Below are 18,703 nucleotides of genomic sequence, written 5' to 3' on the forward strand. Positions count from 1 at the left end.
GAACCTATGAATATGGGCACACAGTAACAGAGAGAAATGGCTTACCCACAACCAAGACATGTCGATACACGATGAGGGCCACTTCTAGGTCACATCAACCCCGCCGTACACGCGCTGTAGGAAGGTACTTAGGCGGTTTAAGGAGAGGCAACGGGTTCACAAAGAGAACTTACCCGCGGAGAGTTATAGTAGACGGCATGCCACCATTCAGAAGCATGTGAGGGCTGTGTAAGGGACTTAGTCGTGATACGAGGGAGAGGGGGGATGAGCGACGATGTCGAACTGCGGCGCGCTTTTAAGTCAAGTTCAAAGTCCGTCATGTTGAACTTAGCACGTGAGGCGACGCGCATCAGTCAGGCGCTGGTGGTTGCTCTGTTGCTAAGGGTATATATATAGAATGATAAGATAATCCTCTGGTAAGCGTATCTCAACAGGCGGTTGGCTTATCATAAATACAAGTCTGGTATTCGGCTGGTAATGCGATTGTAGACGTGCTAAAATAACTGGAATAAGTGCCAGCCACTACCAGCCGCGGGACAATTTGCTGATGACGGCGTTGACGCCCGCGGCGACGAAAATGGTGCCGATGACACTTGCGGCGACCCTTAGTACGGAGGATCGAGACAAAGACATGCTAAGTAGCTGGCAAATCATATACAAGTAGATCCCTCAAGGTCAAGGAAGGCTCAAATAGTAATAGCGCGGATAGGAATATACGTACCCTGCAAAATGTAGGTCGAATCGGACTGGACTCTACGTTGCTGCAAGCTGGGTACTCTGAGTCAACCAGAAGAGCGGGCTTTGGCCGTGCTTGGACGATGGAGCGGAGCAGGATATAATCTCAACATGAGTTCAGCCTGTATGTACGCGGTGGAATTGCTGACGGGAGCGCCTTGCTCGTCCTGTTTCCTATTTAGGGAGAACGTAAACGCTTCGATGCAGTATTGGATGATTCAATGAAGGACGACCCACCACGGTCACAAATGACTCGTTTTCTTCGTGTAAAGCTGATGTCAGGGTGGGAGGGCGAAGAAATGCCATGGCCAAGCGCTTGTCCCTCACGATTCAGATGAGTGCGACCCACTGGCGGATTTTTGCATGTTGCATCCGAGAGCCACACGGTATATACTGTATATCTGCTGAACACAACGTATTGCAACTGCGTCATTCACGGTACGTCGTACCCGTATGCTTCATTTTCAAGCTCCCTTCAGGTCGCCGGCATGATCTACGAGCAGCGAGGCCTGCCAGTGGGCTAGCGCTCACCTCTTTGGTGGAATGCTTGAGGGATCATCTAGAGAGGACGTGGTCTATTGTCTATTCACTTTTCTGCCTCTGGTCTTGGGCAGGACGGATCATAAGAAATCTTCACTCTGAAATTCTTGAAGATCGCCATCCACACACTGGCCATACTCATACTGGCGCATCTCTTGTACTGATGCGACATAGTTAACGTGTCGTACGGTCTCCACGACGCGAAACTGTCGTTCTTGATGCCCCGAGATTGTCGGCCTCCACGTAGCCTTCCAAGTGTCTCTCCACGTCGCCTGTCCTGAACGGCTATTCATCGCATCTAATCCGTTATGCCCGCCCCTCATAGCATGATTCAGCAACGTTCAATGCCTCCTCTCCCCATCTGGAGCCGTTCGCTCGCCGTTGGAGTGTCCGACTCTTCCCGCTGCACGCTATGAGTGTGCTTTTGCGCCTTTCTTACACCTGTGCAGCACAGCTAGCTACAGGTGAGTGGTCTCTGGAATTCCCCAGTAAGCCTGAGTCACTCTGATCGCCACCATCTCGCAGATTCACTGCCTAGGCTGCCCGGGTAGCAGCATTGCGTCCTATGATTCGCGGTAGTGCGACAGTCCGACTGAGGTGGACCTCTTAGTGAAGCCGTTGTCCTGAAAACAGATTGGGTTCTACGTCCGCCGCGTACTAGCGCGTACATGCTGCTTTGGTGGTCCTCCATTCATATTCAGCTGTGACTCGATCCGAAATGGGTCGATACACAGCCTGCGATGGTGAGTGACGTCACAATCTTACCAACCAGCAGTATCCCAGGGAAACAGGACTAAGACTGGTGGCCTGCCTGTCAGGGAAATGATACTATGAGGACGCATCCCGTCAACTTCGGCGTCACTCAAGCCAGACAGAATTCCGGTGATCAGCGTCTCTGTGCCTGTGCTGAGCGAGAGTCAGGCGTCTGACTCGCAAGTTCCCGCCACATGTCTCTGGCTGCACGGACAACGAAAGGTCAGCCGCATGTCTGTGTACTGCTGAATGGTCGGCACAACACTTTGGTTCTAGCTCAGTGCCATGCTAACTGCGACCGTACTTCAAGAGCCAAAAGAACACCGAGGCGATAGTCAGCACCATGTCAGGCGCAAGGCCCGACGAAGCCTTTACCGAACTCAGCGTTTTCGTGAAACCCGGGGCGTATATTTAGCATCTCTGCCTCCGAGCGCACGACATCACCGAGGGAGTGGTTTCGGCGCGTCCTGACCAATCACATCTCACAGCGCCAGTCGCCCGGGATCCCCAGCCAATCGCGGCGAGGCTTCTTCCGCTCTCCCCCCACTCGGGGTTCGCGTCCTGACGTCTCGAGGAATCTCTGCCTAGATCGATTGTCTGAATTTCAGGTCATGAGCGCCGTATGCTGTAACATTCCTGATGCTCGAACCCGTCTGCTTGGTACGGGACCTGTTTTGTATATAAGCCCGACGGGATGCATGTTTATTCCCCGGTCACCCTCCACCTCGCAGTCCAGGGAACCTCTACGGCTTTGACGAAGTCGACGTCTACTTGAGACCACGATGCTGTTTTTCGCTCCCCTCCTCGTCGGTCTTATTGGTGCGAGCTCGGTGTTCGGTGCTCCGGTGAAGCGTACTGATACTCAGAACATCACTGGTATGTACGTCTCTCTCCCTGACCAAGTATGAATTAGGCTTGAATGAGCCGATCATGCTAGACATATCCGTTCTCCAATACGCTTTGACATTGGAGCACATTGAAAACGCCTTTTACGTCTCCGGTCTTACGAAATATGATGAACAGGCGTTCCTCGACGCTGGCTTCCCTGCCTGGGTTCGTGGGCGCATCCAACAAATCGGAGACCACGAGGCAGATCATGTCGCCTTCTTGACTGCTGCTATTGAAGCGAACGGGGTCAACGCGACGCAGGCATGCAATTACAGCTAGTGAGGGACTTCCGTTCCATGAATTTGTATTTGTGCTTATTATTGGTGGTTGTCAAGCCCATACACTGACGTTGCGTCTTTCGTCACGATGTCCGCGTCCATAGAGGGTGTGGGTACCGCTGCGTACTTGGGATCAGCCCACTACCTGACCAGCAAGACCAACCTGAATGCCGCTGGCGTACGTACTCAGTCAAAATTGCAATGTGTTATTTCCGTCTGATCGAAGCCCCTTCTCTTCTCTTCCATTATACAGGCTATTTTAGCCACCGAAGCCCGCCAGGCCTCGTGGCTCTCTTCCGCCGCGCTGAAAGGAAGCCCCTGGTCAACAGACTTCCAGACTCCATTGGAGCCCTCCGGCGTGTATTCCATCGCTTCCCAGTTCATCGTTCCCGGCTCGTGCCCATCCACCAACCCGGCCCTGTTCGTGAAGCCCTTCCCTGCGGCCACAGTCACCCCCGCGACCCCCACGCCCGGCTCGCAGATCACCGTGTCCCTCCCAGAGGGCTACGTCGGTCCCTCGAACACGAGCACCCCGCTGTACATGGCATACTACTCGGGCTTGAACGTCTACAGCTCGGAAATCGACTCGAATGGCACGACAACAATCCCGGAGGGCTTGGTGGGCATCGTGTTCGCTGCGGTTGTCAACGAGGAGCCGAGCCCCGTGAACCCGCCCACGGATGACACCACTTTGAGCGGCTTGGTTAACTGGGACTTCGGTGTCCCCAGCAACTCCAGGCAGATCTTCAACACTACCATTCCTCCTTATAATTGATATCGTACCTCAGCATAATAGGAGACATGGATGAGGTCGAGACACTCCATTGTCACGGACTTATATGAATCAAACATTACTTGGACGTTACAATGAATGGACAATGTTGTTACCAGGGAGCCTGGCTATAGTGATTTATTCCAGGGACCAATGCGATAGACGTGAAGACTGGAAGGCTCAGGTAATGCGCGTGCTCTGACAAAGAAGTCGAAAGATAGTATGAAGCCACGCACATAAGATCCATATAAATACAGGACAAGGCCCGTAGTCGTAGGAACAGACGTAGTGCCTGTGTAGCACCTCATGCAGTCAATGGCTGAGATATCTTCCTTACCGTTCTTTTCAGGAAAAAATGTAAGTAGCCAGTTCCATTCCGGTCATCATATTGTTTCACTGGCGGCTACCAAGTACATCTCTTCATGTTCCGTGAGTATTGCCTACCATCCCCTCTTCTTGAAATCCTCCAAAGAATCCTTAGTACACTGCTCTTTGCTTATATACTTATCAAGACCCAGGACCTTCGCGGCCTTACTCGTATCGTAGCTGATCATATGCGTCACTCCGGGCCCGTAACCGGCGCCCGGCGTGCCTTTGGAAAGGGCAGACTCAGGATAGACACCTGCTTCATGCGCAGCGTCGACTAAGGGCCAGATAATCAGGTTCGGTAGGGTGCAGGCCAAGGAAGGGAAGAGAGCGCACCAAAGTCCTGCCACTTGAATGTGCCTTGAGAAACGATGAACCGGTTTCCCCCTGCCTCTTGTGTTTCGATGGCTAAGACGTGAGCAAGCGCGAGGTCTCGGACGTCGATCCAGCAATTCCCTGTTCATAACGCAGTTCAGCCAAATTGTAATAATAACGCAATTGAGTTCGCACCTAGAGTAGCAAGTGTCTTCTCGTCCTTGGCCCCTTTGAGCAATGTATTGTAAAACTCAGCCATCGACGTGTTGATCTGATCGGGTCCTGGTACATCATGGATGATGGGCTTCAGAAATACAGCATACGGTCGGAATCAGCGAGGTAAAACTCGAGAGTTGGAATTGACTTACGCCGAAGACCTATTACAATCGTCATCAGTGACAACGTCCAGTCTGATTGATATGGACTAACATAAGGAGGGTTCAGTACGACCAGGTCCCACCCGATTGATCCCTTGTTCTTTTCGACAAATTCCCAAGCGGCTGTAAGGTTTCCGACGCTAAGTAAGATAACGCGATAGCGCTGACAAGGGTTCATACCCTTCTCAGCTAGGGTCTTGCTGGCGCGATACTTGTTCATAACCAGAGCATCCCGACCCTTCTCTTCCACTTCTTTGAGAGCTTGCTGATTCCAGTCCTTCTCCGTGAAGACTCTGGGGCTGGTAGGAATCTCGAGTACGGCAGCGCAGGACGACGTCACGACGATGCGCTTCACATTGCTTCTACGTCCCGTGTCAATAATATCGTCCAGGGCCAGAGCGGGATACTCACCCGTACTTGAGAGCGCTCTGGAGCACTCCTGTGGTGCCTTTGACCGCTGGCTCGATGAACTCTGCGGCGACAGCTGGTGATTTGCTACTGGAATGCGGTAGTGCGAGAGAGCGTACCATTGGGATCGTCGCAGTTGAGATGAAATGGTGACGCTGTATGTTCAATGGCATCCACACCCTTGACAGCCTCGTCAAATGCACCTTCCTATGGTCGTGGCTTTCTGTCAGCCTACTGTTAAGCACCGCTTCGTACGGCTCCAGAATACCTTCGTAATGTCTTCAACGACCACAACCTCGTGTTTATCACCGTACGTGCTAAAGAGATGCCTCAAGTACGTTGCCTTGGACTCTGATCGCACGGTTCCTCGGACTGCATACCCCTTCTCGAGGAGACGACGCACAACCCAGATGGCAATGTATCCATTCGCTCCCGTAACAAGGACTTTGCTTGGAGGTGCTACGGCCGGCATGGTGGACGGTGGACGGTGGGCAGGGGCATGAGGGTTTCTCTAGCTATTTATCGTTCCTCTTCCATGGCAGGAGGATGAACCATAAGTCCCTGACTAAGGTCGCAAGCTCGTGATGACATAGTCGATTCTTCTGAGACAATCTGGGAAGATTTTTAGTATACTTAGCATCCATGCGCATGTGAACACACTGGCAGCGCTTCGGAACGGCGTTCCAGCGCTGTGTTCGTCCGAGATAAGTGCACTGCCACTGGCACAATCGCGAGACGCAGCGCTAACAAGGACAACCTTGAATGCTTGAATCGGAATCTCTCACAAGTTCTCAACGTCTTTAATTCTCTTGCTAAGTACCTGGTCTTCTTCTTGAAGAGGTGCCACCTCTTCAAGAAGAAGAGTGTCCACAGGTTTTCAAGCGGACGATACTTATGTCCGGCATGATCGCGAGGCACACTACATGTAGACTCCTGATAGCCAGACTGACCACGCCGTCTAGTACACAAGGAGCACGTACCCTTGGAGACGTATCACCCTCACACAAACTACCTTTTCCAACGAACGATTATGCTGCGTAAATTGGGTTGCGATTCGCGTGATCGCAGGACCGCCTCGCAAGAATACCACTTGTAAGCATCCCGTCGAGGAGTTGGCCTTTTGTATCCCCCTCCCGATGGCGTGGATCGATGCGAGCATTCCATGAACCCCATGCAACCCAGCTCGTATCGTTGGATGAACTCTCCAGCGCCCGCTGACGTTGAGTTAGATTTTAATATTGGTTGGAGTCAGATACACAGGCGGCGAGGACGGCGAGTAATATTTGTCAAGCGAAGGGGGGGACTCGGAGCCGGCTGGTCAAACTCAACTCCAATAGCACAATAGGAATCCCCAGGTTCTAGTGCCTGCAGTGCTGGGATTGCGTTGGCTGCTGTGGTAAATATTCTCGGAGGCCGAGGCCTGTGAACTCGATGGGGGACACTACCTGGAACGGCCCTTCCTACATATATAGCGACCCCAGGCAGAGTTTCAAGGCTATCATGCCTCCTGACACATGATACGTCACTACCGAGCCATAATCTGCGACGGAGATGGAGTCGAGACGCTCCAAGGTTGCGGGGTATAAGACTTATTACTTGGATGCTATGATATGATCAAAAAACACGATTAAGCATTATATTCCAAACCAAGTACAGCATATTACCACCCATCCAGAGCCAGAGTCAAGGCCGAATGTTATTACCAGAAAGGCTGATCAGCAGAAGACATGAGCAATAGAAAGCTAGACCCGTCCCTAATGCTAGGATCCTACGATACCACGTTGACGCTGCAGAATCATTCCTCGGACAGTGTTTTGCGAAGGTCCTCCCAATCGGGCAGACCAAAATAACTAGGCAGGTTATCCCACACGTCCTCCCGGAGTTCCGTGAAAAGCTCCTCTGCACCTTCGTTGCACGTCGTGCAAGCTACGCTGTCCATTTCGTCACCCTTCAGGATGTCGTAGAAGTGATCGTCCCAGTCGCCCTCCTCCGTCACGCGCCAGCGATATAACGCGTTCCGGCAAGACATTTCGCGGCACCTGTTCGCCTTCTTGAAGAAGTCGCGCGAGTTCAGGGTGCTACGACAGGCTGCCTTTATCTTTCCTTGGCCATGACGCAGGTGAGGATCCATTGTAATGGCAGCCACGGGGCGGCGACTGGGTCGGAAGTACCGCTAGGCGGCGCGGCCTTGAATCCATTGAGCAGTGAGCTGGTAGGATACCGCATGCAGCAGCAGTAGAGGGATGCCGGGAGAATTGTCGTGATATTGCACGTTAGTGCCATGTAGGCTGCCATGAAGTCGCCGTCCGTGAAGAGATGTGCAACGGGGGATGATGCACGGTTTTCCCAAGCTTCGAGTGTTGAAGGATAGTACGAGGTGAGAAGGGATATGATGCGAGAACGGAGTACGGCGGCATTATATTTTGTGGCGAGACGAAGGACAGAGATGATAAATGGTCGGCTGGTCGTCGAAGCCTGTTCAAAATAGCTACATGTCGGCAAAATTAAGTAGAAGCGGGGGAGAGGAGTGTAGCTGGGTATCCACTTACCCGGGTTTGAAGATGGCAAGCAGAAAATGGATCATCTCGGAAGCATGGTCATGCAGGGCAACAAGGGGACATTCTTCGTATGAGTCGATTTCATCGGGCTGGGGTATTGCAAACATGTCTCGGAACGTAGAAGAATGCTCAGCGAGCACACCGCGATATACGCGGAAGAGGGTATTCCCGACTTGGAGAACAATTGTTCCATCCTCGTACCACAGGTCTTCGTATTTCTGAAGTCCTTGCTGTGCAATCATCTCGTGTGATGAACGGGTGAGGCGTTAATTCGCAATCGCGACCAGGACGCGAATGGTGACGAGTCACGTGTGTGTGACAACTCGCGTCGAGTCGCATCCCCTCTAGTGATACATAGCCGTCCGGTACGTGCATGGGATCCCAATTTTTGAGTACAGCTACGACAGAACCTGATAACAGCTTTTGCAGCGCGGCGTATGAGCATAACGAAGTGAAGCTCCGTCTGGCCTGCATCTTATCCCTCCTCAGTCCTTTGCGGGATGGGGCACACTATCGCAGAGGTCATATTGATTGTAAACAGGGCATGGAAGAACTATATAGCTTCATATTCTGAATTCAGTCAAGTGCGCTGGTCAGCCTCAACAAGGTCCATTGATCGAGCAAGGTAGCTGCACGTGGCATTGGAAAACGACCGATAAGACTCCCCGTCCAGCAGTCGGAGAGGCTGAGAGCTTTCCGTAATCCTGCCGTCGATTACCGAACACTCTTCCCTTCCGATAGGTCGGAGGTCCGCAGGTGCGCCTCCGCCCGCGCTTGTGCAACAGACTCTCTCCGAACGGAGAACAGAATCTGCGGCACAAGCGAGGAGAGAGCGGCGGACATGTGGAAAAGTGATAGCAACGCATCACAGAGGGCCTCGGACAGTGGTCATGGAAGCTTCAGCCAGCGCTGGATGTGACCTGGGATCTTGGGGCGGTATACTGTGCTCGTTCAGAGCCGGCCCTCAATCCGCTACCTTCAAGAGGAGACACGAGTATCAAAGTCGGCCACGAGCATCTTAATAGGACTCATCTCATGCTAATGACGTTTCAGGCCGCCCGGGTACGAGCGAAGGACGCGTGTACCCACACCCACCCACCAAGGAGCTTCGAGCACATCGAAGTCTTTATTGGTGCAAAGCTCAAGATGGCGAGAACCCGTCCGCCGCGGACACCTTAGCGACACGCAGCCCCGGTACACCCAGGGAAGCGCCTTCACCTAACATAATTGAGAGAATCTTGCATACGGACAGGGACAGACCACGTGAGGAGGAGACTGTGGGGCACCGATGCCGCCCGCCCGTAATCGCCTAGGTGCTTCGGCGCGATATGCACCCGGACGATTACGGTAGAGCCGGGGGGGGGGGGCGCGAACAGACAAGTCCAGCAGGCAAACACACTACGCACCATTCCTCCTCGGGTCGCGGCACTGCCGCCCCGCTGCTTGTTCAATGCTCAGAATTGCGAAATGCGATTGGGTATATGCTCGGTGGGGATAGGACGCACGTGTGGCGTCCGACCATCGCCTAGGAATATCGTGTCCGTATCCTCATGAGAGGGGTCAGCGGGGAGAGGGCGGCTGTCGTCAGCAGCAGCGAGTACCGGGCCGCGCATCGACTCAGCGACGCACAGCATCAACACGTACACTCGGCCCATCCTGCAACAAGACACTCACCCGTGATGGTCAGAGGACGTAGAGACGTCGACGCTCTGTGATCCATTCAGGATATGTCCCTGATGACAAGTATGCCAGAGGATTGTCGTATCTGCGCGCCCGAGGGCACGAGCAAGAAAGTCGTGCGTCTATGTTTGTTCCATTGGGTGGCGAGGATTGCCCGGAGCGCGAGAGAGGTGGATACGGAGAGGTGGCACGGACACTCGGGGTAAGCCTGGACGATTATTCACGCGACGCACGCATACAACCCTCTTGTTGGGCGCCCATGACAGGGGTGGATCTGGAACATTGCCTATAGACGCGATACTTCGTAAGAGTCGAAGGACCAGGGATCGTGGCAAGACTCACCATTTGCCCTAATGTCTTGAGCGCATACGGCCCCGCGAATCTCCGCGCGCCGAGGACACTCGGCACCGCCCACCCGTGACGACGGAAAAGCATGGATAAGATCAGGCTTCCCCCCGTCACGTACCAGCCCCTTGCTCGTTCGACAGCAACTACGCAACCAATCACGGACAAGTACTCACCGCGCGGCCCCACCACCCCAGGACCCGCCAGAATCGGAGACTCGTGAGGAGGGAGGTCGCGACGGCGAGGACGGTTACATTGACGGTCATTGCCGAGGGCCGGACAAGGACGCACCCACCAGCCTACAGGTGGACTATCACCCTGCCTTGCTCCCAAGGGCAGGTCGGCGTGTCAGTATTGTGAAGGAACGTACCCACACAGTATCCCGCCTTAGAGGTGGGACATCGAAGCGACGTGGCGCACCCACCGCCCGGCCCCTTGGCCAACACGCACTGAGAGTCCAGTGAGAGCTGACCCAAGAGGTCAGAGCGGCGCGGACGCGTGCGCATCCTACCGCCTACGTCCAGACGCCGTGTCGCCACTCATCGCATCAGTCAAAGATGAAGAGAGCAGTGATACGGCGGGTATGTATGTACGGACCGAGCGCGGAATCAGGGCGTAGAGGGCGATTGCATGCAGCCAGCGTGTTCCTCTCCGAGACCGACGCAAGGGACAAGTGGCGGGCGTTGCACCAGCTCCTCGTTCGTGTGGTCGGGACGCCTCGAAGGGAAAGCGCGCCCGCCACGCGCTGCCGCGCTGAGAAAGTAACATCGCGAATGACGATTCTTCCAGAACAGGGAGGGCGCGTAGACGCCTCACATCGCTGCGCCGCGCCGTACAGAAAGTACTTCTCAAAACAATGTCGCGGCATTCGCAGACAGCAGGAGTGCGCGTACCGACCCCCGCACCCAGGCGGGGCGTTTCGGCAGTCACGGGAGGGTGGGCGGTGGCAGCGAGCATACCGGGACGGGGAGACAAAGAGCTCGCCTCTGGGGAGGGGGACGTCTTTAAACAGCTTAACAGCCGTCGATGACACCAGCACGACGAACCCCCGGAAAATTGGCACGTCTCCGCGAACCGCTCCCTGTCGTGCGTGGGCGCGTGGCATTTCTGGAAAGCAACCGCGAGGTTCCCGTCGTTGAACCCTTCTGTGCAAATTGGGCAAAATTGAGCATCCGACGAACCGGGAAGGCGATCAGGAAGCGACTCAGCGCGCGCGCGTGAATCAAAACCTCACCAGCAACGAATACTGGTTTGATTTCGACCCACGAGGCGGGAGAGTCACTCAGACTCTGAGACTCAGAGCCTGGCGGAGTCAGGACATGTTGGTGGCACGGTACGTGGGGAGGTGCCAGAGATCGACGGGACCGGGGAGGCGGGATATAACCAGATAAAAACAATGGGGGGACAAGCACAAAGGGAAGTACGCATGTGTTTCGTGCACAGCGGAACTGCGCGAGTCGTACAGACAAAGAGAGGCATGTGATGTCATCTGTCCAGAGTAAGTCTACATCGCACCATACCAGCCAACACTTCAAGCCCGCAGTTTACGGGGAGCTCCCGAATACGCCGAGAGGGGGGCAGAGACGAGGGCATCGGGCGAACGGGCTGGGTGAGGGAACCGCTCGCGATCAGCTCCAGTGACACCAGCTTGAGACTACTTACGCACCGTCGAACCCTCTGACAAGCGGTACCTCTCACCGACCACTCCCATTCGGCCCTAAGGCCTAGCAAACGGGATTGCGGAACGTACGAGTGGCATCCCCCAATTGCAAGGAACAACGGCGTCCCGGCCAGTCGGGGGAGCTCGCATCTCCCCACAATCCCACTGTGGAGTATTGGAAACTGTGATATCCAACGAGCCCCGAGTAAATGAGTCAAACCTCTCCAGCGTGACTGCTGGCTTGACGTCGGCGCGCAAGTGCAGGAATCACCGAGAGCTACACGACAAACGCGACCGATCCGGAGAGGGTGGCAGAGATGGAGTGAAAGCAGCTGGACGGGCTCGGAGTTGTCGAGTAGGGCGACGCAGGAGCATGCAGAACAGCCGGACCGACCACATATTAATGAGACCACCTCCACAAAGGAAGACAATATCGACCGATCAGATACGACGGTTGTATCGCGCTTGTACTAGTTGTATAGAGCTCGGTGAATTACTCTCCGCTGGGTTCTCGACAGCGTTATCAACGTTATTAACAAAAATTGTAGTTATTAACATGTAATTAACATTGTCAATAACCGAAAGGCCACATTTGGCCACATTCCGTGTCCTCGACAATACATTCGAGTCGGTGCTCGTAAAACACATCCCTAAGACCTCAATAAATGTAGAGACATGTTCTCTTTGGAGCACTTGAAAGCCTTCGTAGGAGCAGTACTGTGAGGAACAAGTCATCGAGCAGCGTGAGAGACCAGGCTTAGCACACGACGAAAACAACCTCATTGCCTGCACAGTAGGTGGCATAACTGTCTCGTCCTCCGTAGAGTGGCTTGTAGTCGCTCACGAAACACCAGATACACCCCGACACTGCCCAGAGTCTCCTTGGACGACCATATCCCGAATACCCGGTTCAGGGTAATTAACCAAGGGAAATCCGACCCTGAGATATTGACAAGTAATTAACCTGTTAATTACAGCTTGTGATTAACCGCTGCCAAGAACTCAGGTCACTGAGCTCTATAGTTGTAGTAAAGACAAGCCAAATCACCCATCTGGTTCAAGACACAGAGAAGGGTAAAACGAAATTCCATTACACTCCCTCCAAACTCTCGTGTACAAATACTCGTAAGCTACTTCATCGGGGTATTCAGAAACATAGGTGTACATGTACAAGGCCGCACAAAAATACAATAGTAAAGGAGGGAGACCAAGAATTAGCGATTATCAAAGAGGGAGCGCCGTCGTAAGGAGACATATCGTAACAAGTCGTAAATCATGCAACGTACGCGGGCAGGCGCTCGGCGAAAGAGAAAGATCTTGCAGCGCGCCCTCGAGGTAGGACCAATTACACGATGTTGAACCTGGTAACAAGCGCGTCAGCACCTCATCGCGATCCCAAGTAAAGCAAAGTAAGACTCACGCATCGCTCCTCCAATCCTTCCCACTGACAGCAGCCTCGCTCCTCTCCTGCGTGCGGTTCACCCACCCAGCAGGGTGCCCTCCCTCGGGGATCAACACACTGTCCCGCTTGCTCACCACCTTAAACTGACTCCCCCGCTCCTCCTTCTTACTCTCCGCCTTGCTCGCCTTGTCCTTCGCCTCCTCCTGCTTGCTCTGGAACAGCTCCTGCAGCGCCTGCGTCCGGCTCTTCTCGTCGCTCGCCTTCGCGTCCTGGTACCGGTCCCGCACGCTCACCAGCTGCCCGTCCACGTACTCCAAGCCCGTCTTCAGCGCACCCTCCAACGCCTTCTGGATCTGCTTCTTCACGAGGCCCGTCGCCAGCGGCCGCAGCGTCTTGTACAGCATATCGTGCTTGCTGTCCCGGATCGAGAACTTCAGCGTGTCCACCTTCACGTTCACGTCCTTCACCTTGAACACGCTGCTCCGGTCCTTGTTGCTGCCGACCAGGTGAATCGTCGCCGTCAGGCCGCTGCCGCCGAGCAGCACGTCCGCAAGCCCGCTGTCCGTCAACTTCGGGATACCCGTCTTCTTCCGGAAGTAGAACGCAACGTCCCGCATGTCCGCCTGGATCTGCCCAAGCGTGAGCGTGAACTCGTGGTGCATCTCGTCCGCGATCGCGTTGTACGGCGAGAACTTCATGTGGTTGTGCGCCTCCAGCGTGACATAGTTCGGGAACACGTTCCGGCCCGAGAGCGTCAGATTCTCGATAACAAGATCCAGCTCCTTGTCCGTGTACTCGATGCGCGGAATCGGGATGTAGCCGACCTGATCGACCAACGTCGGCAGGATGACCTTGCGCACGTCGTTCCACAACTCGGGCTTGTACTTGAGACTACCCTCGCTGTCGAACAGCAGGTCGCGAGTAAGACGGGCCCAGTCATTGCCGAACCTACAACGCAACGTCAGCGACCTATCCCACACCTAGACAACCAATAGGCACCCACCTCTTGTTAAGCGGGTCATCGCCCATCGCGCGGAACCACCCGCTGATCGTGTTGAACAGGTTGTCAAAGTGGCCCTTGTACTTGTCGTCGTAGAACCGGCGGCCAGAGTCCTTGACCTCGTTGCCCTCGCGGTTGCACTGGGGCTCGATGACGAAGCCGGGCTCGAGCAGCACCTTGCGCACGTACGTGTCGACGCGCTGGAACCACTCGCGCAGCTCCTGGTCGTTGCGCGCGTCCTCGATGAGCGCGTTCACAGCGTCGATAATCGAGTCCATGCTCTTGAACATAGCAAGTCATCAACCTCTCGCGTCACTCATTCAGACCATTCGCAACACTTACCTGGTTGTTCGCGAACCGCTCCAGCAACGTTCTCAACTCGCTCGTGGCGGTCTTGATCGAGCCATCACCGGCGACCTGCTGTCCGTGGTCCTTGACGTTCTCGTGCGCCGTCTTGCCATGCTTAGCGTACTCCTCGACGAAGCTGAGCAACCACCGGACGCTCTCCTGGTAGTCATTGTGCTTCTGGCACTCAATGATGACCTTCTTGCCACGGAAAATGAACTGGTCGCGGCGCTCCTCCGGGAAGTATTCGTCCCTGAGGAACGTCTTACCGCGCTCGACCTGCTCGTTCGCGCGGTCCTTGTGTTGCTGCGGGATGCGGTCCACAAGGCCGTCCTAATGTCGTCATCAGTCCTCACGTCCCGCCATTGATGCAGACACAGAATCACTCACCCTCATACCGCGCATACGATCAACGAGACCCTGTTTCTTCTCCTTGGCCTCCTCCGTGTCGCTCGGGGTATCATTCACCTCCTTTTGAATTTCGTCCGCCTGCCTCTCCGCCTGGCCCTTCCCCTGTCTCCTCAGCTCCTCCATGCGCTCGCGGCCCTCACGCGCGGCCTGGTCGCCGGTCTTCTCCTCGCCGTTGACGAGCACCTTCGTGCCCGAGCCGGGCTCGTCGCGCGGGTGCTGCTTGATGGTCGCGTCCATGCCGGGCACCTTCGCCTCGAGCACGGGCGTCTCGTCGGGGCCGACCGTGCGCCCGCCCTCGGTGACGAACTGGTCGTTCGGCGCCGTGTCGTCGACCTGCCGCAGCCGCTCCTCGTCCGGCCCAATCTTCGACGCGGCCTTGGCGGCGCCCTTGGCGAGCAGGTCGCGCCCGATGACGGAAAAGTCGGAGAGCAGCTTGCGGACCTCCGAGTTGGTCAGCACGAGCGACAGCAGGGTGCGCAGGTGCTGGACGGCTGGGAGGGAGTCAGAGGGGGGTAGACACGAGAAAAATGCGTACTCACCCTGCTTCGAGTCATTTCTCGCCTTCTCCTGGTCGACAGGCAGGACCTCGTTCGGGTCCTTCTTCACCTGGTCCGCATTCACGTCGCGCGTGTGCCAGACAAAGTTCTGGAAGAGCTCGTCCGCATTCTTGTCCTGGACGATCACGCGCGCCGTCTCGATGATATCGCGCGTGTCCTGGATGAGCCGCTTGCCCTCGGGCGAGAGCGCGCTGGTATCAACGGGCTCGTGGTCGAGCACGTACTTGAGCGTGCGGTCGATCTGCTGGTTGTCGGGCAGGCGGCCCTGGCGGAAGGCCTCGATGACGCCGTACAGCCGCAGCTTGCGGTCGACATCCGCGTCCTTCTGCTGCTTGTTGACGGGGTCGACGACGGAGCCCTTTGCGGGGTGGTCCGAGATGTCTTTCGGGGCGGTCGGGAGCGACATTATTGGCTAGCGGTCGGTCGTCAACAGTCGTGTATGGGTGGTGGGGGTAGTACGGGAAAGCGGAAATCTGGAGTTGCAACGGACGAGACGCGCGCGTTAAGTAGGTGGAGGGCGGGCGTATGACGTTCGTGAGCGTCATCCTGCAGCGGTGAGCCACCTTGACACTTGCTGCCTGCATTTGGAGACGCGTTTGCCAAATCCTGGAGTGCTCCCGCCCATGACGTCACGCGAAGCTTAACCCTATCCCCAGATGACTGCCTTTTGCGGCGAGAAGACCGATCCGCGGAGCGAAGTTGCAGCGTACTCGGTCGTGGGAGCATGTATGCCCCTTGAGCGAAGTGTTCCGTAGGCAAACGGAGTGCCCGCCGTTCAAGTTGTGGCACCCCATTGAACTGACCGCTGACCACCGACATCATCACAGATGACCCAGGGAACTAATGAGATGAGGTACAGATCTAAGTATAATGCTTATATTTCGCGGGAGGACTGGGCACCGCACGACATGAAGTGTACATATGTGTGTTATTCTTCAGGCACATGTTCCGAGTGGGTCTCATATCTAGCATCCGTGGAAGACTGTGCATGTTAATGCGCCACAAAGACTCGGGCGAAGTCACCGCGCACACCGCACCTCGCCCCGCCTTGTCGCCTCACCACGCCATCGTCACTTTCCCACCGTCCCGTCGGAGCCGAGAGCGCAGTCGGTGCTGGTGTCGTCGCAGGCGTTGTGGAGCACCGCGAGCGGATCAGTCAGATATCGACTCTACTCGGAGCTTGACAACGCGTGTTTCCAAGAAGCTACAGTGTATGTCACTAAGAGTTGGCACCTCTGTGGCACCTTAATTATGCCGCCGTAGGCCGCGAGAAAAAAATTTGAAACATAAACCTGGCCAAAAGATGCGTAATCCTGCATTTTCATTTTTCTGGGTGCTTACGTAAGCATTCAAATATGGGGTCGCCGAACGTAACCTCATTTATTTGGGGGCCAGCTGCGTCCTGATCACTCCATATGGCTGTATAATACGAAAATGGGGGTCTCCGATGGAATTCCTGCGATAGGGAGTGTCCCATACGTCCAAAGCAAGTAGTGCCTTCACCCTAACCCTAGCCAGGCACGTGGCTCGGCTACCCTGGCCGTGATTACAAAGCTTCCCTTTATGGTAACTCCGCTACATCTCCGACCCAAATTCAAATACGTGAAGAATTAAATTCTCAAAAGTCGGAATTTCGAGAAAATAATCAGATGGTTCGAAAGCTCTCATGAAAAGGAATCGATTGGTCTGGTTTTCGGGACCTAAAAGCTTTTCCCCACGATCGTGATAGGATCCGCGGCTCGCCTATTGCCGAGTGGTCGGTTTTGAGCGCCTCACACTGTACTCGACGCTGAAAGCACGACGCCTGGGCTCTACTGTACTCGATCTGCTATGACCCGCTCGTACGCCATCGCCCTCTGCCCAGTCGCTGGACTACAATGGAATCAATTATGGCACAGGCACAGTGGATGGCGAGGGCGTACGCTCGACAGGTGACGTCAATCTGGCTGTTTGTTCCACTGTCAGGGAACCCTCGAGGTCGCGCCGCAGTCGACATCCGGCCTGTGCGTTCTCCACGAAATGCAATCCTCCCAACATTGATGAGGGTCGGCAACGTCTGCCAGCCAAATGTCCGTGTGCCACGAGCCGTTCTCCTCAGTCTGAGCTTTGACTGTATGACCTGTTTCCTGTTGGGCTCCTGTGCAACGAAGCCAAACTTCAATGCTTTATACTGCTAGTAAAATTTTTACAGTAGTACTGATGCAATGTATACAATGAAAATAATTTATTTACCACTAAAATGCGCAATATTCTAGTCATGAATCAGAATTCCTCTTCACCTGAGTCCTCATTGATCATCCCCTGGTTCTATATGATCTGTTGAAGCTGCCATAGCATTAGCAGGATAACCATCTGAAAATCTTTTGACTACCTCTATTAGTGCATTAATTTTGTCTGCTTTCTTGCTAACTTGATGTGCCTTCTGGGCAGCAGAGAAGCCTTTACTATGCCTGCCCATCAAGAGAATCAGTTCCGAACCATGAGAGACTCACAGAATAGCAGCGCGAGTTGTTAGAAGTGACACGTTCTATCCAGACGCGTCATACACGCGTCCATTGAACGCGTGTCGGCAAATCCCGGGCAAGCATTTCTGGCCTGTGTGGCGTCAGGCGCATTTTTCTCGCTCGGTACCACTCCTTAAATCTCGGAATAAATGGAATAAATTGTTTCGATGGTATGAAAACACGTTCTCTGACCCCAATTTTCTATTTTATCCGTTCATCATACTGTAACTGTCATTTCTGGCCCTCCAGAGACCACAGTTCATGTGTTTCAGTAACTGGATGGAAAGGGGAGCTTACCTTGGTGGCGGGCACTCCCGATACCCCACTTCCACTGTATGTCGCGATTCTTTCTCGGGACGAGAACATGGCGAAGATGGCGGTGAATGAGCGCTCTCGACAGGTGACGTCAGTTCGATCGCTTTGTCCCCGGGACGCGTTCTCCTTTGTTGTCGTCCCTATTGTTGTCAGTTCAGATATAACCTGCTCGCCCTCGTTCGAGCACTACGTGACAGTCAACACCGTCACTCCATCTCTGCCGTGGTCAATTTTCCCGGAGCTTGTCCCCCGGGGTCTCGGGGTCTCTCCCCCGCTCGTGGGTCGACGTCGAACCAGTAATCACGCGCGCCTCTCCTCTGCTGTCGCGCTTGTCGTACCCCGCCGGGCGCTCACCATCTTCCGGAATTCTACGCGGGATCCTGGAAGCACGTGAGCGCCGAGTGGCCGATGGACTCTGGTGGGTAGGAGGTTCTGTATGTCTCTGGTTGCATATGCGGGGTCTCCATTGGTATGTCTGGCTGACACCCCCTCGA

At 54.8% G+C, this 18,703-nt stretch overlaps 4 protein-coding genes across 4 annotated transcripts; 1 reads left to right on the plus strand and 3 right to left on the minus strand.

The window, feature by feature from the left end:
- Positions 1 to 2,958: 2,958 nt before the first annotated feature.
- Positions 2,959 to 4,116, plus strand: GLOTRDRAFT_82382 (uncharacterized protein; the record flags this gene model as incomplete). The annotated part of the gene is made up of 3 exons (XM_007872992.1): positions 2,959 to 3,194; positions 3,252 to 3,372; positions 3,448 to 4,116. The coding sequence occupies 3 exons, from the start codon at positions 2,959 to 2,961 to the stop codon at positions 3,967 to 3,969; spliced, it is 879 nt and encodes a 292-aa protein (XP_007871183.1). The 3' UTR covers positions 3,970 to 4,116.
- Positions 4,117 to 4,344: 228 nt separating this feature from the next.
- On the minus strand, positions 4,345 to 5,904 carry GLOTRDRAFT_66973 (NAD P-binding protein; the record flags this gene model as incomplete). The annotated part of the gene is made up of 9 exons (XM_007872993.1): positions 4,345 to 4,609; positions 4,669 to 4,788; positions 4,843 to 4,951; positions 5,016 to 5,024; positions 5,077 to 5,147; positions 5,205 to 5,386; positions 5,436 to 5,496; positions 5,552 to 5,639; positions 5,701 to 5,904. The coding sequence occupies 9 exons, from the start codon at positions 5,902 to 5,904 to the stop codon at positions 4,407 to 4,409; spliced, it is 1,047 nt and encodes a 348-aa protein (XP_007871184.1). The 3' UTR covers positions 4,345 to 4,406.
- A 1,323-nt stretch (positions 5,905 to 7,227) lies between these two features.
- On the minus strand, positions 7,228 to 8,232 carry GLOTRDRAFT_97076 (uncharacterized protein; the record flags this gene model as incomplete). The annotated part of the gene is made up of 3 exons (XM_007872994.1): positions 7,228 to 7,535; positions 7,604 to 7,920; positions 7,982 to 8,232. 3 exons carry the CDS (start codon positions 8,230 to 8,232, stop codon positions 7,228 to 7,230), a joined length of 876 nt encoding a protein of 291 aa, XP_007871185.1.
- Positions 8,233 to 12,744: 4,512 nt separating this feature from the next.
- Positions 12,745 to 15,851, minus strand: GLOTRDRAFT_141540 (uncharacterized protein). Its single transcript, XM_007872995.1, has 6 exons — positions 15,373 to 15,851; positions 14,813 to 15,324; positions 14,420 to 14,755; positions 14,081 to 14,358; positions 13,096 to 14,025; positions 12,745 to 13,036 (listed from the first exon to the last, which is right to left on the minus strand). The coding sequence occupies exons 1-6, from the start codon at positions 15,794 to 15,796 to the stop codon at positions 13,021 to 13,023; spliced, it is 2,496 nt and encodes an 831-aa protein (XP_007871186.1). The 5' UTR covers positions 15,797 to 15,851; the 3' UTR covers positions 12,745 to 13,020.
- Between the last annotated feature and the right edge of the window lie 2,852 nt (positions 15,852 to 18,703).

The sequence above is a fragment of the Gloeophyllum trabeum genome (assembly GCF_000344685.1).
Source record: "Gloeophyllum trabeum ATCC 11539 unplaced genomic scaffold GLOTRscaffold_00022, whole genome shotgun sequence".
NCBI lineage: Eukaryota > Fungi > Basidiomycota > Agaricomycetes > Gloeophyllales > Gloeophyllaceae > Gloeophyllum > Gloeophyllum trabeum.

Excerpts from the sequence above, each read along its gene's own strand:
- GLOTRDRAFT_141540 (XM_007872995.1), bottom strand. The coding sequence starts at position 15,796 with ATGTCGCTCCCGACCGCCCCGAAAGACATCTCGGACCACCCCGCAAAG. Across the intron at positions 14,359-14,419 it reads AGCGGTTCGCGAACAACCAG|AGCATGGACTCGATTATCGA; the intron begins GTAAGTGTTGCG and ends GCTATGTTCAAG. Across the intron at positions 14,026-14,080 it reads GATGACCCGCTTAACAAGAG|GTTCGGCAATGACTGGGCCC; the intron begins GTGGGTGCCTAT and ends GTTGCGTTGTAG.